Source organism: Rhinichthys klamathensis, unplaced genomic scaffold, assembly GCF_029890125.1.
Source record: "Rhinichthys klamathensis goyatoka isolate OS25496 unplaced genomic scaffold, OSU_Roscu_1.1 h1tg000009l_1, whole genome shotgun sequence".
Taxonomy (NCBI): Eukaryota; Metazoa; Chordata; class Actinopteri; order Cypriniformes; family Leuciscidae; genus Rhinichthys; species Rhinichthys klamathensis.
The window spans coordinates 4,652,896-4,670,341 of record NW_026606562.1 but is presented as its reverse complement, the minus strand read 5'-3'; the positions used below and the strand labels follow the sequence as shown (position 1 = coordinate 4,670,341).

At 40.8% G+C, this 17,446-nt stretch overlaps 1 protein-coding gene across 3 annotated transcripts in view; it reads right to left on the bottom strand.

The window, feature by feature from the left end:
* The window catches only part of LOC130094020 (CD276 antigen homolog), a 30,772-nt gene extending 14,511 nt beyond the window's left edge, over positions 1–16,261 (bottom strand). Inside the window, exon 1 of one of the 3 annotated variants that reach the window (XM_056260607.1) lies at positions 16,190–16,261. In XM_056260607.1, coding sequence (XP_056116582.1) covers positions 16,190–16,245 — 56 coding nt within the window. In that variant the 5' untranslated portion in view covers positions 16,246–16,261. Of the gene's footprint in view, positions 1–2,736; positions 2,781–8,268; positions 8,316–16,189 lie in introns of those variants that run through there. The other 2 variants (XM_056260608.1, XM_056260609.1) reach the window with 2 other exon arrangements.
* Between the last annotated feature and the right edge of the window lie 1,185 nt (positions 16,262–17,446).

Below are 17,446 nucleotides of genomic sequence, written 5' to 3'. Positions count from 1 at the left end.
CCTCCCCCTGTACACCGGTACCTGTTCAGTAGGATGGACGCTGTAACGAGTGGAAATAAGGTGTGGCCCCTTTAAGAGCTGCGTGCGCCCTGTTTAACTGTCGGCAGTCTGTATTGTATGTGCGCGCCCAACACCACATGTATACGGCGCCGGGTTATTTCTGTTTGATGCTCATTTTATCAGATCTGTTTTTTGCCGTAAAGCAATTAGTTACCTCGCGAGCCCTGAAATCACACGATACTTCCTAACACTGAGGCCAGCGGCCCGCTGGCCCAAAGTTGCAAGGGTGGTTTTGCGGCTCACAGGCACCAGGGGGTTAAGGTAAAAGGTAAAAAAGTTACTTAGTTCACCTTTAAATCAGCATAGTCGGTGGAGAGCAACTGTCAGCGTGACATCAGAGCAACCGGCATGCATCTCGCAGTGATCACTGGTGATCGGTTCTGCGCAGATTTTGCTAATTAGAGGCCTGCATTTCAGCCCGAGCCCGACGGGCCCCGACTTATTTACGCTTCTAGGGCCGGGCTTCGGGCCAATTTTCACGTCATAGTTCACACGCGGGCCGGGCCTCGGGCCTGTTTTAGGCTTATCTTTTTTTATAGCCTATTTTAGACATTAATTAAAATAAAATATGAGAAGATGACGATTGAAAAGCAAACATAGAAAGACGTTTTATAACCTATCACACTGACATGACTGACACATGACAGTCTGCTCACGCACACGCACAGGTTTCCCGGCGGCGCGATCTGAGATTCGTGCGACCGGCTCGTTCTGTGTTTAGTGTCCCGGTGGCGAGCGTGACTTCAGCGCAGCTGGAAAAAGTACGACTGGATTAAAACCTTCCACTGTGGATGCTGTGCTTTTTCTTCACGATGCTCTGAGACTGTTCTTAGCCATGTTAGGAGGTTGTTTTTTGTTTGATTGGACTTTATTTTCATGAGTCTGTTGAAAACTATTGGAAATAAGAATGGCCATGTTCTGTAGTGAAGACTTGATTTTTGAGGTAAGATAACCTGCATGTTTGTTTTTAATGTAATTTATTTGATTTGTTTAGATTGCATTCTCTGTATTGTATTGTAAACTCATTTAGTTTGCGAGCGCTGTTGCGACTGAGCAGCAGAGCAGTTTGCCTCAGCTTTTCAAAAATGACAATAAACGTTTAAACTAACGTTAACTGTCTGTGTGATATGCTTAAGTTGTTTTATATATATGGATTGTATTGTAGCCAAGTAAAGTGTTGATTTGAGAGGCTATAAATGGATCAAACATGTTTAACTCACTGTCGGCTGCTTGGTCGTCATAAAAAAAAAAAAAACATTTTTCTAAATTAACTTTATAAAGAAATGAAAATAAACTTACTGGTAAATACTTTGCCATTGAGAAGAAAAAAAATCTGTTTTACTGACTGCAACATAGGGCAGGCTGTGAATTTTTTTTTTTTTTTTTTACGGGCTCGGGTCGGACTCGGGCTGATCATTCTAATGAGCTGTCGGACACGGGCCGGGCTAGGGCCTGAGCGTCTCGGGCCAGGGCCGGGCTAGGGCCTAGATTTGAGGCCCGTGCAGGGCTCTATTGCTAATCTCAAACAAGCCTAGCATCTCTGTATTAATCTCAAAATTGCATGATGAAATTGAGCCATATTCAGAAAATTAATAACTGATCATAAAAAAACACATTGTTCTTTAAATTCCAGATGTATTTTGAAGAATGCTGGTAACCAAACTGTTGACGGCACCCACTGACTTCCATAGTATAAATTTGTTTTATGGAAGACAATGGGGACAAGAAGCTTTTTGGTTACCAGCATTCTTCAAAATATCTTCTTTTGACTTCTTTTGAAGAAACTCATACAGGGTTGGAACAACTTGAGGGAGAGTAGATGACAGAATTTTCATTTTTGGGTGACCTGTCCCTTTAAGAGACAGTGTTGACATGACAATGTTTCCAGTTTAGCCTCGATACTCCTCGTGATGCTATTCATCTGTACTTCTGCTAATTTTAACATAATTCATTTGCAACCGCATTAAAACCTAACCAGCCACCAAACCATCTAAGACTTTCTTACGTCCAGCTTAAAAGTTGTTTTTATTCCACAGAACTATTGCTTCTAACAAAAACAGTTAGGTTATAATAGACTACACTGACCTATCATAGGCGGAAGTAACATTACAAAACTGTTCGTAGAATGCTTGTTTTCTGTATTGTAACAGGTGAACCTTCATTTTTCATATCTAATGTCTCATATATAGAAAAAAGAGGCCGCACTTTGCATAGACAGTTTATTTTACACAAACGCGTTTCGGCGTGTGCCTTCTTCAGTGTGCAAAGAATCATACTTTACCCAATCTTATATACCCACACCAGTTGACACCCATAATCACATCAACCAATAATTTTAAAATGATGCACGTTACCAATGTTTCAATGAGTCCATTAATGAAAGACAAAGACACATATTTGATACAGCATAATACTCGTAATATGTTTACAGGAAACAGCTTAAAGACAGGTCCTCATTCATTCCATTGGGGATACATGTGTTTAAATTATTAGGCCAGCACTCTTAAAATAAATTTAAGTGTAATTATTGAGTGAAGCCTGCTCCATCCTCCATTCATTCATATCTAATGTCTCTAATTTAAAAATCGAAAATGTACACCGACCAAGCGTATGATAGGACAATTGAATTAACCTGTCGTTTATATTTAGCTACACTAGAAATTTGTACATAGTTACCTTACAAACATGACTCGCGTATTATCTGTCCGTGTCCTACTGTTAGGCCCGGTGGATATATAGGGGAAACGAACCGCGGTCCGCGGTCGGCTAAATAAAATATCCGAAATCAGAAACAAATCGTTTTACCCGCTGCTTCCGGGTAAAACGAAGCCTTTGGAAACTTTGAATCATGATTCACTGTTTCGAAGCGCTTGAAACCCCACACGCTGGTGACGTCTGCTGGTTAGAACAGTGTAAATGCAACGAAAACTCAGCCCAAACATGCATAAAAACAACTTTACAAACGAACTGCATATGTTTTATTAAAGGTGTACTCGATTTAATGCAATTAACAAATCATCTAATACCATTAAATATTTAGAGTCTTTATAATATTATTTTATTAAATTGTAGGGCTTGTTTTGTTTTATGGAGTTTGCTTATTCAGACCAATAGCCTAAGAGATTAGGCAACGTTTTCTTTTTAATATACAAATGTGTTATTGAATGTCTTTACTTTTCGAAATTCATCCGAGATCAAGTAACGTTAAAGAATCATTGGTTCACGGGTTCAATAGCATCGGCGAAATGTTGAAAATTCGAAACAGTAATGACGTATGGTTTCCTGAAATCACGTGACTTGGCAGTTTGATACGCTCCGAATCACTTGTTCGAAACAAATGATTCGCAAATGAAAGCTTCAAAGCTTCAGAAAGCGTTTCGAAAGCACCCAGCCCATCACTAACCCTTGCTCACTGATGACCGTTTCTGATGACATACAACGTCCTCGGCTCGCTTTGTGCAATGCCACTACTGGTTTTTGTGAACAGCAGAAATTATATCTTAAATATATATATATATATATATATATATATATATAATCTCTATATATATTATTTTCAACTCAAAAGTAAATATGCATAGGTATTGTTTCGATACAATTTAAGGTTATTTTGCAAGTAAATGAATAAACCAAAAATAATTTACAAACTTCTCCCTAATCTAATTTAAGATGTCACTTCACAAATCTTTGGTGTAGGCTATACTGTAGGTGTACATCCACCAGCTGCAAATCTGGACCTAACCAAAAATAAATAAATAAAAATAAGGATAGTTTCATAAACGTAATTTGCAGGTGGTTGTGTTGTTTCGGTGTTCTACATTTATGTCAGAACTCAGAAGGAGGTCGATTTTCATCCAAATGTTTGATTTACACTTAACCAAAACTAAACAATGTCTATAGCGAAAGAAACTACTTAATAGTCTATTTTCAGTAAGACTTATTAAATATAAAGTCACAAAGTGTGTGTGTCTGCCATTGTGTTTAACTTGCATCATGCCAGATGTACGGTGGCCGAGAGAGCTCAACGCGCTGCAACCGAACCCTTCATCAACCCTTCAACCCTTCAACAAAACATGTGCTACAAATACTCACAACAACCAAATACACAAACGCGTTGCAAAAGTTCACAGAGATCAATGCGAATAGAAACACCAGCAAATTAAGAAAACACCATCAGTTTGACAACACGTGCTGCAAAAGTCAAATACAGGGACGTGCAGCAAAAAGCAAAAAGCTCAACACGCTGCAATTAAAGAAAATGCATACAAATAGAAAAAAAACTAGCCTGGTTAAAACCAGACCATTCTCAGTTGTAACTGAGTTATGGTCTGGCAAAGCGTCATAGACAAATCATTTCCAGAGGGGCGTCACCAACGGACGTCGCGGATAGACCTAAACCCAATCAGAGCGATGAAGGAGATGACATATGCAGAGCGGCGGAGAAACATCTCCGAGTGTTGTTCTTTGCTCGGTTTTTAACAAAAAGGAAACGTTCAAATCGCTTAAAACAGACGCGATAGCTGATTCGAACGAGTGATGTTCGACGGCGGCATCCATCTTTGTAATGTAGGCTACAAAATCTGCTTCAAAATCCCAGCGCTGTCGTCATCGTGTAAAGCCCGCCCCAACGCTTCTGATTGGTGCCGCGATTTCGACGGATTGGAAATGGGCTTGAATGAGCTCTTTGCCAGACTAACTTTCAGAGCAAATCTAAATTTGCCGGAAGTTGTCTGGGCTTTCCCAGGCTAGAAAAAAACACCAGCAAATTAAGAAAACATTTTCATTAGTTTGACAACACATGCTGCAAATACCACAATGGAGAAACTCGCTGCAAACAGAACAGACCACAATGGAAATGTTTTAAAGGGTTAGTTCACCCAAAAATGAAAATTCTGTCAGTAATTACTCACCCTCATGTTGTTCCAACCCCATGATTAAAAAAGCTAATTGGCCTAATTGAACTAAGGCCTAAACCTGGTTTAGTCTAAGCCTTGTCTGTGAAACCGGGCCTGAATGTTGAGAATATGAATAGTCTCTAAAGCTACTTGTTTACAATTAACACTAATCTACTAGCAAGACTAGCATCATACCAGCATAATCTTGTGAAAACGTAGTACACTTTAGCGTTCTTTAAAAAAAAAAAAGAATACTTGTTACTGAGATCATTTACTGTATGTTATAAGAATAAAACTTGCTAAGCTAGCTAAATGGTTTGGAGGGACACTATAGCATCCAAAACAAAACATATGCTGGTGACTACCATGCTAGGCTATTCATCAGAGTAATGGTAGTGTACTACAAAAATACATTGCTGAAAACATATCACCTATAAAGGTCGGCAGCCATGTTATGACTAAAAAGCATATATGTCACACCTGTGGTGGTAAATGATTGGTCTGAAAACATGTTTGCATTTGACAAGGCAGATATTAGCACTTAGCACTCATTCACCACATTACAAAGGGTGGACGAATTGAATAATGGAGAGAAGATGAAACATTGATGAACCCTTTTGTTCGAGAATGTAAACAGGACTGAGTTTTCCACTCTGCAAGCCTACCATACGTGCACCAGAGAAACATGAGCTCAGTGAGTCGGAGCATATGAATGGCTTTTGATGTAAAACCACTATGGCTTAAAAACAATGATATTAACATGTATTTTAAAGGACAGACGATGCAGATGGGTGTATTTTTTAAGCGAAAAGCAATTGCTTAGAACTGCATAATTAAAGGAAACAATTAGCCTGGAGATATTTTGGTTTGTGTGATGATCCTAAACAGTTGCCACATGGCTAGTTGTTGTTATTAGTGCATGGAAAAAGCACCATTTTAAATACTGAAGTTCATAATCTTGTATACATGGGCATTGCTTCCAGGTGGGCCTAAAAGATATTACTATTATTTAAATAAATAAATAATTAGTAAAAAGTAAGGGGGCACAGTGACTCAAGTGGCCAGGCCAGGCTTCCTACCCGCCCCTCCCGACCCCCCCGGGTCTGCTCGTGGAGTAGCCAAGTCAAGACTTTACCTAGAATTTACCAGTGTAGACAGCATTAATTATTATTGGTTCTATTGTTTTGTCGCTTCACACTGTTGTTGTTACAATAGCTTGTTTTCATATGACGTCACGCCACTGCGTTGCCATGGCGCGAAATGCAAATGGAGGGCAGGAAGTGATTTGCTGTATTTAGAAAGCACTATAACAAACTCAAAATGCCTATGTTTTGCATCGTTTATGGTTCCTTAAATCGATCAAACCACGAGGAGTTTTTATCGTGTACCAAAAGTTGTTGTTCATAAGGGGGGGGGGAATTAAAAAAAATTGACTGAAAAACTCAGTGAAAACGGCTTGCAAACTTACGTCTGCGGTCGGGAGGAGCCGAATGGGAAAATGCCCATGTGTGCAGTGATCACTTCGTCAAAGGTGAGTTAATACAACTTAAGTGGCTATGTTTGTGTAACGTGTAACGTTTCCGAACTTTGTAAAGTCAAAGCATGTCTGTAAGACAATGTAGTTGCTGATATCTACCGCCTCGATGGCAGGAAAATCTTTCAATTCAGTTGAAAAATCGCTCCTCTTCATAACGTAAGGATCACGTAAAACATATGTTTGATTTTTTGTTTATATCTTTCTCTTGTTATAGCGTGTAAAGTAGTACAGTACGGACTTTCCTCCATCTCGTCCATTGCGCTCTTCACTCCCTGCCCTCCATCTGAATTTCGCGCGTCATCATAATCACGTGACTGAAACCCAGCTATTAATTTGTGTGCGATGTATCTGGTTGCCATGACAACCACTTGCTGCTGATCTATGTAGTCATGGTAATTTTCTCTTGAATATGATTCATAGAGTGCACATTTGTAGGTTTACTATAGAAAAGCTCAAATGCGTTTAAAATGTAACTGAATAAATCGACTGGCTTAGTTTGGCCCCCCTAGTCTCGTGTCACCAGACCTTTAGACTGACGGCAGAAGGTCTGATCCATCGCAGCTTTGGCCCAGGACCACCCAAGAGGACATCTGACTGACATGTAAAGCAACCAATCCCTGTTTGTTTTGTTCAGCGTCATGTTAAGTGGCGTGAAAATGTAAAGTTGATGTCCCGACCAGTGCGTAAAACTCTTGGATGTTTTTTAAAGAGCCTATATGCCATGAACTACACATACTTCTGAAACCAAACGTTTCAGGGATCCCAATAAGCATTCATTGTCAGAGTTGTAAACATGACGGCTTTCTTCTTCCATGAGAGGGTTTGGCGTCATGATGGCTTTGTTTCCGTTAAAGAATTTGCACTTAATAATTGTATAATTTCCATTAAGGGAACATAGTGAACATCAATGCTCCATGTTTTCCACAGTGAATTGATGGACGTTAGTAAGCGAACGTTTCAGTACACTGGAAGGATTTTGAAATTGAGACCGCCCTTAAAATGTCCGACTCCCTAATCAGTGCCCTGATGACTACTGAACTAGGGAGCTGATTGAGACACATCCATAGTAAGAACATGTGTCCACTGCAGCAGCGAGAGTGGCCTTTATGAGTCAAACAGAGCACACGTCCCACCTTTCTTCACTTTGCACTGGTTGCCAAGTGCTGATCACATCAAATTCAAGACACTAATGTTTGCCTACAGAACAACAACTCTCTCTGCACATCTATACCTACAGTAAACTCACTACTTTAGATCTACGTTTCCTCCATGAGCTTGCGTTCTGCAAGTGAATGGTGCTTGTGGTACCATCCCAATGAGGCACAAAATCACTTACACAGACATTTTGACTGCTCCCTGCTGATGGAATGACCTCCCTAACTCAACCCGAGCTGCTGAGTCTTTGGCCATTTTCAAGAAACTGCTGAATACGCATCCTTTTCATCAACACTTGACCCACTAATACTAACATTTTCAATAAAAAATAAAAAACTTGCAACATGTACTGTGCTAGACTAACTGGGACTAGTCACAGCACTTACATATCATTGCCCTATTGTTGGTTTGATTGCTCCTATTGTTCTCCTCATTTGTAATTCGCTTTTTGATAAATGTGACTGTAAATGTAACAGCTGTTTGTCAATGAGTCAATGCCTTTTTTTTTTACATGGGTTATATGGCTAAAAGACATTTCCTATGTAAATCCATTGTGCTTTTATTGTAGCATAATGCATACACAAGTAGCAGTAGTGCGTATGTGCTTTATTTTAAACCCACCTCTTTTCTCTCTGGTACACAACCTCGAAACGCTTTCCCATCTGAGCCTCACTGCATGCCATCGAGGCAGGACGTTTTTTCACAGTGATAATGTGCGATATAAAACATGATAATGCATCTGATATGTAACGTCAGCTGAAAGGGAAAATAAAACCCAGAATTGTAAAGTTGTAAAGTTTGCCTGTTCACAGGGTCAAGAAACAAGGATCCAATTTCCCCGGTCTTAGAATCTCTATACTGGCTCCCGGTGAAATTCAGGGTCATTTTTAAAACTCAGATTAAAAAAATATATATATTTTAACCTCTGTTGTTTTTAAATGTGCTTTATAAATAAAGGTTGACTTGACAAAAAAACTGAACACCTCAAGATTGCAATAAATCAAAGTCGCCACAACAGACTCTTAAACTCCCATAGACACTCGGACACTCAAGTCTCAGTTAAGCCCAAGTGCTCTAAAAGGGCATAAGAAAACCCTAAAACGACTCAATATAACCGATAAATAATGGTAAGTAAAATTAAGTCATGCTGAGAAAGCAGGCTGATGCATGGATCTAAACGCAGGGTTTTTAATAAAGTAACGCATTAAACAGATACCAGAACTCAAGGAACAAAGGAACAAAACGACGAGGATCACAATCAGAAGCAGCCATTACTTGTACAACAACTGACAAAATAACAAGTGAAACAGAAGGGCTATAAATACACAGGGGCAAACAAGCTTAAGGTAATGGGGAAACAAAATACACCTGGGGAAACTAATCAACATCAAACTACAAAGAACTACAAAACATGGCACAAGACAAGAAACAACTAAATGTCCACACAAGACAAGGGGAACACAAGACCAGAATCATGACAAACGTGATGACGTACTTGATGTTCGACGCATGCACGGAATGGGATGTTTTTAACATGCATGTATTAATCTTATATTTAAAACTAATGCCGAGCTAAAGATAGAATAAATAGACAAAAATGGTTGTGTTTTATTAGACAAACGTGTTAAACGTGTTAAAACGTCAACGACGTATTTGATCTCAAGTACGTCATCGCGCTACAGGCTGCAGCAAGGACTTCTTGACAAGTTAGGGTTAAAACCAAGCGGAAGTGACTTAAACTGCAATTTTGCTCATTTTCGTTTATCTGGGAGTGACGCGCGGTGACCCGCTACCAAGATGGCGACGTCCGGCTCTGCCCACTTTGGGCATCAAAAATGCTCTGACTTCAGAAACCTACGGGTGACGTAACGGACACTACGTCCATATTTTTTTTTACAGTCTATGGTTAAAACACACAAGATATAGTACAATCAATGCCCTAGATGGCGCTATTGCTTATTTTGTAGAAGAAATAAACGGCTGCAGAAAAAGTAATGTGCCATGCAAAATGTAAGGAGTAGGCATTACAAATGTATGGGAGTAAAGATATACTTATTCAATAATGTAGTCAAGTAGAGAGTAAAAGTTGCTAATATCTTTGACACTCAGTAAAACTATAAAGTATCCAAAAAGATAATTAAGTGCAGTTTCTAAATAAATTTACTTAAAAACTTTACACCACTGATAAAACCAAGATTGTAAGGTCAATTAAAAAAGATTGCATTTTTTATTTGTTTATCCTAATCATGTCATGTGACCAATAACTGGCAGTGAACATTCAAATGTGTTGTTATATTATTGAAATATTTACTTAAAATGTTTAAGGTTAAGGGGTTCAGCTGAGAAAAAAAGTTTTGGAATCTCTGCTATTCTTAAAGCTGTACTTCAATGTTGGTCTTTTGATTCATAGGCTGCCAAAGGGGTTGAAAAGAAGCATGTACAAACTTGTACCATTTTTTTTTTAAACTATGAAGCAACACCCATATTCACGTGGACTGGTACAGTTTTGTTGAATGTGATAAGTTTAAATACAGCAATTAACTTTATTTATTTATTTCGCTTCAGAACCTGGATTTTACATTGAACAATGTTTAGTGACCCAACACTTACAAAAATTGTAAACAACACAAACTACCATAAACTGCATGACATGCACAAACTGTGATTAAACATGAGAAACGTGTTTAAAACTCTACAATAGTATAAATATTAAAACAATAGTACAACTCTGATAAAACCATTTCTCTATAATAATCAAACTATATCAAAAATAAAATCGCGTACCTACTACTGGAATCCTACGGCAACCGTAAAAGCTTCATCTCATTCACAGGAAAAAATGTACAGCTAAACTAGTTCCACACAGTCTGCACTAGGCTAGGCACTATAGTCCCTTACTGTAGAAATAGCCCCTCCCTCACAACCATAAAAGGGCATCTGTGAAATTTGCATATTATATAGAATGAATATGTAAGTCAAACTAAAAGTGGTTAGAAGCAGCTGAGGCTTTTATCATTTTTGGATATTAGCCTATTTAAAAAAAAAAAAAAAAAAAATTGTGGCTGCCAGTGGAAAAGAAAGTGCACCACATGAGACTGGTACAATTCAACTATGACCATGCAACACATTGACACATAGTTAACCAAATCAACATTTATTTTCATATGGCTCGTCATGAACTGTACCAGTATTGACCGCACAATGCAGGAGAGTATAACAAAAACAGTCTTTAATTGTCAATGTTCCAAGGGACACGCAGGAGAATAACAGAAATATGACACACCATCCCCTTTTTAGATTTTATTCATTAGATACATAATATGTGTTTTTAGTGCTGCCAATCGATTAAAAATAATAACTAATCTCACCATTTTTTCTGTGATTCATTGCGATTAATCGCAATAAAAAAACTTATGTTTTTAATACATTTTATAATGTAATAATTTCACAGTTAATCTCTAAATTAATGTATGAGAGACAACATAAAGACAGTATATTTTAAATACTTGTTTAAGCTTATGCGTTATATGTAGTTTATGTAGTTATAGAACTATATGTCTGTTTAATGGAATGTGCTCTCTCCATGTTTTTGAGAGAGTACCCAATGTGTGTTAACAGATATCTAATCTTCTAGCTGACCAAATCAGCTGAGGTCACTGGAGTTACTTCATCTGTATACATGGCCACTTCTTAATTAAAGCATTTAATTAAACTTTTTGATTTTCAAATACTGGACGGGCACCCCCGGGACGGAGAAGTTGCTCTTGGAGTGGCCACCGATCCATTTAAAAAAAAAAAAAAAAAATTATGTGTGTGTCTGTTCTGCCGCTGACTCCAGTAAAAGTGGGGTCAGTGGTACGCACATTTTCAGAAAAAGAGCAAACTTCTCTATTTCTGGGTCCCAAGAGGGCCAGTCTGGCGGTGTGTGACCCTGTATAGCCTTACACCCCTCAGCCCCCTCTTGGTCGCCAGCAGGCAGCTTGGTACGGTTCGAGGACCCGGTCATCCGCCTTCTCACGCATCCCCTGTCGCCAGTGGAGAAAGGTAAGTGTTGCACTGCACACTAACACCACTGTTCTCCACCTTGGTGCCCCACCTCGGGTACGTCTGTGGTCTTCTGGGCCTGGTTCGTAGAAGCAGAAAGAGCTTCCAACCGGTCCAGACTAGACTGTGACCATCAGACTCGGCTATCGTTCGGCTCCGCTCAAATCACGTCCTCCTTGAAGTCAGAAGCTTCTGAGGTCCCTTCATTCCACTATTTCTTCTGGCCTGCTCATTTGTGCTGCCAACGAGCCTCACAACAGCAATGGCCAGGGAGAGTAGAGACTCCATCCCCTTGCGGTCCAGCTGGGCAGGGACCACTTCGGGGCCGCACAGTTACATCTGTTTGCCTCTCTGGATTCGTCCCTCTGCCAGTTGTGTTATGTGTCTGAGCGGACAAACCCTTGGACAGACACTGGGTCCCAGCTGGCCCCGGGACGCCGCAGAAATGCGTTCCCCAGTGAGCCTTCTTAAAAAGCAGCTATGCGATTCATTGTCGCTGTGCGCCTGCTCAAATTCAGTGATTTTCTTCACACTCACGTGTTGAGCAGAGATGCTCCTGAACCTCATTGAAATTCATCACACTCAGGTGTTGAGCAGAGATGCTTCTGAAGCTCAGTGATCTTCACATGTAGTGTTGAGCAGTGCTCCTATCTTGTGTGCGCATGTCGCTTGCACCTACTGTGCTAAGTCAGGAGTGGAGCAGGTCTTGATAGTTACCCCTTATTGGCTCAACCAGACCTAGCTCCCCTCGACAGCCTTCCTGACTTCCCCTGAATACATTTCAGGGACGGGGCATGATGGCACCCGCGTTCAGACCCCTGGAGAGATTCCAGGCCGGTCCTAAAAGGTGGGCGCGGAGGTTCAGGTGGCTACCGCAGGAATATGTGGTAGTTACCATCACTTCTGCGAGCACCCCCTAAAAAGAGGAAGTTGTGCTTACACCAAATAGAAGTGGAACCTATTCGTTGAGTGAGTCTTCTCTCCGTGAGGAGATCCTGAGAGCGTTCTGTCATTTCAGTGCTCTCTTTCCTGCAAGATGGGATGGAGTAGGATGTTTTCCTCCACCCTCAAAAGGATGTTGCCTCTATTTTTCTTGACACACATCATGATGCAGAAGCATGGGGAGCACATTCTGATCGTCAGGCAACAAGGGAATCTTAAAAAGCCTTGCGCCCCTCTTTATCCTCTTGGGCCTTATCTCTGGTGCGACTGCACTGCAGAGACCGCCGCTGAGCCAAATGCAGGCAGTGGGTTAAAAATTCTGTTTTTAAAGAAACAGTTCTCCTGCTCACATGGTCTCTACTAGAGGGTAAGGACTTGCTCACTTTCGGTCAACTAGTTGAGCCTGGAATTCGGGCCGGCTATCTCTCACGAGATGAGACCCCGGCCTGGATATGTGGCCAAGGTTCCTTCCTCTCTCTTAAACTGGGACCAGGTGATGAGCCTGCAAGCGCTGCCCCGGCGGAGGCAGACCCAGCCCTGGCTTTCTCTGTCCATCTGCTTCATTGCGGTTATACGTGCACATAACGCATAACCTCAGACCAGCTCTTGTCTGTTAAGGAAATAAGCTAAGAGGGAAGGCTGTTTCCAAGCGAGGTTTGCCCACTGAATGGTGGCTGCCTTCATCTTGGTGAAAATCTCGAGATGCACATGTCCACTTAGGTGGTGAGCTCCTTTTAAGTGAGTGTGTGCTCCCGCCTAGGCGTTGACACGGAGTGCTTCGCTGACAGATATTCTACAGTTGGGGGCTGGGCGACACCTTAGTCGAATGCATTCATAGGGTACCCTATGAGAAGGACCAGCGCGCTCCTTCAGAAGATCTACGGCTTGCGTTGTACTAAAGGAGTGGGGGGCCATTGGAAATTGACTCAGCAGGAAAGCTCTCACTGTAATCCTCAGGTCACCAAGGCTATTAGCCAAAGTAGCCATTTTCTAGTGGCCACCAGAAAAGGAACTGGATCAGGGAATAGGCAAAAGGACTCCACCTCGTGTGAGGTACTCGAGTCTTGACCACAACACCGCGATGGTCATGTTCTCGCAGTGAGAACATGACGAATCCATGACGAATCCATGAACGCAACCTCAGCGTGCTTGACGCATACACAAGCAAGGCAACGATCGTGACCGCCAGCCAGCACCAGGTAATGACCGCAACGAGAAACACACTTGCACACTTGTACAAGCTGTTTTAGGGACATGTATCTCTGTCTGGTGCTGAAGCGCACAGGGGAAATGGATTTCAGTGCAGCCTGCTGTGTGCTTTCACACATTAATTGAAGATGCAACCTCTTAAGGGCTAAATGAACAGCAGACTCATTGAAGGCAACGCTCTGAAGAGCTGTGAAAACAGCTGTTTTGAAAGCTCTTTAGAAGATCGCGACCATCGCTGAAAGCGCCGTCACACCAACAAAGAGGTTTCTTTCCTGAACTGCTCGGCTCCGAAGCGAAAGGCTAATATGCGATGAATCCGCTTCCCAGTGTTGTGCCTGAACGCGTTCAACCCATATTTTGGGTTGAACGTGAACTGAACGTACTGTATTACTGCCTGATGAACGTTACTGTAAACTCATTCTGGTGTGTGTGAACCTACAGTTTAAACCTACCTCAGTTTAAAGGGTAACTAAACCCTAAACCAACTTTTTTTAGTTAATGATCTGTAAGAATGGGGCTTTATTAGTGCTGATCATTGATTCAAGTAACTTTTTTGACATTTGGGTATAAAGTGTTTTAATTCTACAATACATGGTGTAAAAATGTCTGAGTGCTACCCTCTTCAGTTTGAACGGTGGCTACTGCAGTTGAATTTTCCTATTGGATGTTTGCGGTGCTTCGTGACGTAAGCAGTGAGAGCTGACGTAAGCAGGTTCCAGCTCACCACGCCCTTGGTACGAGCTACCACGCCCTTGGCAGTATAAAAACCACCTTGTTTCGTCAAAACCACTGCGAGTCAAGAGTTCGAATTACGAGTATTTAAAACGATCAGGATAGAGTATTTTAGTACTATTTAGCATAGCATTTATATAGTTATTTAGATTATTTTGTGTAGCCTAGTTAGTTAGTTAGTAGCATAGTACAGTTAGGATAGCTTCAAGTTAGCATAGATTTATCTGTATTTAGTGCAGTGGTCAGGATGGTAACAGAATAGAGGTGGAAATGGGCTTCTCCACACAGCTCGCGCTGAAAAGCGACACAGTGCCAAACAGTGCCAAACACTGCTCCTCCTGCATGGACTCCACCACCGCAGCGGCGTCTTGATGTGAGTGATCATGTATATTTTAATCACAATTTATGGTTAGGCTAAAGTTAATCCTCTGGGGTCGACAAACGCGCGGCGCATTTTGCTGTTTTTTTTCACATAGCGGCAAAATATGAATATGAATATAGGCTATGCCTACAGAGAGCGCGCTATTGACATCAACTCGACAAAACTCATCAGATGCCGATCGCATGCTCGAATTGATATGGCCCTGTGTCCACAGACAATTCACCCTCCTCCACTTCAGGTGAAGGTGGGGGAGAAAAGTCCTCGACTTCAAATGACCGCTCTGTTGCAAAGCTACTTGCGTCACTCCAGCCACTCTCCATTTTAGAGTCTGACAGCAGCTGTCACTGCGGGTCTCAGGTGCATTTTAGACTCAAAGTAGATTGGTCTATCAAAGAGATCACCAATTCGTCGGACAGCTCCGACGTAACGTTGAACATGACTGACTGTGAAAGGGAAATAAAGTTATGAAACTTTGCCCACAGCCTAAACAATTTGGCAGGAAAAAATAATAGATTCATGGTTAGGGGACCAGATTTGTGAAAAATTATTATTCTGGCTCAGGATACTTGTCTGTCTCAAGTTCACATAATGCCGAGTTCAGACTGCACGATTTTCAAAATAATCGGGTCACTGTTGTTTTCACACTGCATGACTATTTGGGGTAACATTCAGTTGCTGCTGTGTTCACACTGCACGATGGATCGGCGACAGGAGGTTTCACACTGTATGACTTTACAAAAGAAAGAATCGCCGACAACTTCTGCCTGGTCCGCAAACTACGTTTCACAACCAAGCAAACGCGAGAAGTGATAGGAAATAACGGAAGTTCTCGCGCGACACTGAATTTGTTATTAAAAATGATAGCCTACAAATTGTCTGTGCACTGATTTGTAGCGAAAATGGGAAAAAAACAAAAACAGTTTATGCAGGAAATGGTTGGGAAGACGAGGGGAGCAAGGACTGTGTTTTGCAAAGAGAGTTGGGGGTAAATAAATAATTTAGCAAATGTCCTGCTGTTGCTGCTGGTCTTGCAAATGTTTGTGCTTTGTTTCTGTTTGATATAATTGTAAATATAGGCCTATTAAATTACTGATATTCTGGTCTACTGCTCTCTTTCACAAGAACACAAGTACAGACAAGAAAGCATATTGAATTAAACAGTTGTGTCTACTACAGTGTCTTTCAGATTTGTATTAAAACACCCTCTTTGAAATAATATATTTGTCTACTTACAAGCTGTGGGTTCTCTTTTGTGTCCAGTGTAGTTCCCTCAATGTAGCTCTCCACATACTTTAATAACAGACGAAATGAAAAGGATCTGAAATAATGGACTTTAGATCCTACAGAAATATATGCAGAGGAACAGGTGCTAACAGGTTCCCCAATTTTTTAGAGAAGAGAGTTCCGTTACATACATTGGTTTAGGTGAGCGGTTAGGGATGGGAAATAATTCATGAATTTAGCATTTCGGGTAAAAGCAGTTTAAAAATGCCCATCATGGTTTGAAATGCCAACTGATTGGGAAATGCCCATTTTGGTTCGTTAGGTTAGAGACATCAGTCTCATTCTTTCCCTTATAGTGGGATGAGTTACGGCAGATGAGGATGGACTTTTAAAGAAATGAGAAGCACCCCCTTGATGACAGTGACATTGATTATAACTGATCACCTGCATGGGCTCGAGCCGTGCACTCACTTGTCTATGTGCCTTGTTTCATGTGCGGGCGTGGTGTTTGAATTCGGTCTAGTTCAGCTTCGGTCTAGTTTGGCTTCCGTTCGGTGTCTGGATTCAGGCATATACTCCGCCTGTTTTTATTTTGTTGTGACCTGATTATTGGTTAATTTGCCCCACCTGTCCTCCCTCATTACCTGCTTTGTTGCTCTCCCTATTTATTCTCCTTGTGTTGGCAGTCATGTGCTGAAAACCATCAGCATGGCCAGCTATCATGAGATACCTTAAGAAACAGATTTATTTGATCGAATTTAAGAATAACCAAGAATATATATATAGTTTTTTTTTTAGTAGAAATCCGCATTGAAGCTCCACACCCCAAACAGTTGGTGGCGGTAATGCACTAAATTGGTATGCCAACCGCCAATAAAAGAAGAAGAAGAAGAAGAAGAAGAAGTCATGTGCTGGATCTTTGTTGAATGTTACCTCTTATGTCAAAGTCAAAGCCAAGCCAACCCAAGCCAAGCTTCTTGTTTTTTCCCTCTAGGTAGTTTTTGTTTGTGTTTTGTTCTTGTTTTTTATTAAATAAAAGCCCATCAACTCTGCACCTGAGTCCTCGCTGCTTTCATCACACCCATACCTGACAGATATAACATAATTTAATTAATAATATTATTATTGGTTATAATAATTAGTAATTATTATTAATACAGAATTATTGGCTACAGGCAGCATTAAACCATCAAAATTAGATGCTTATTTATTGCTTATGAATTTGCAAGATTGTCTATATCAATGCACATGCGGAATGCATATATC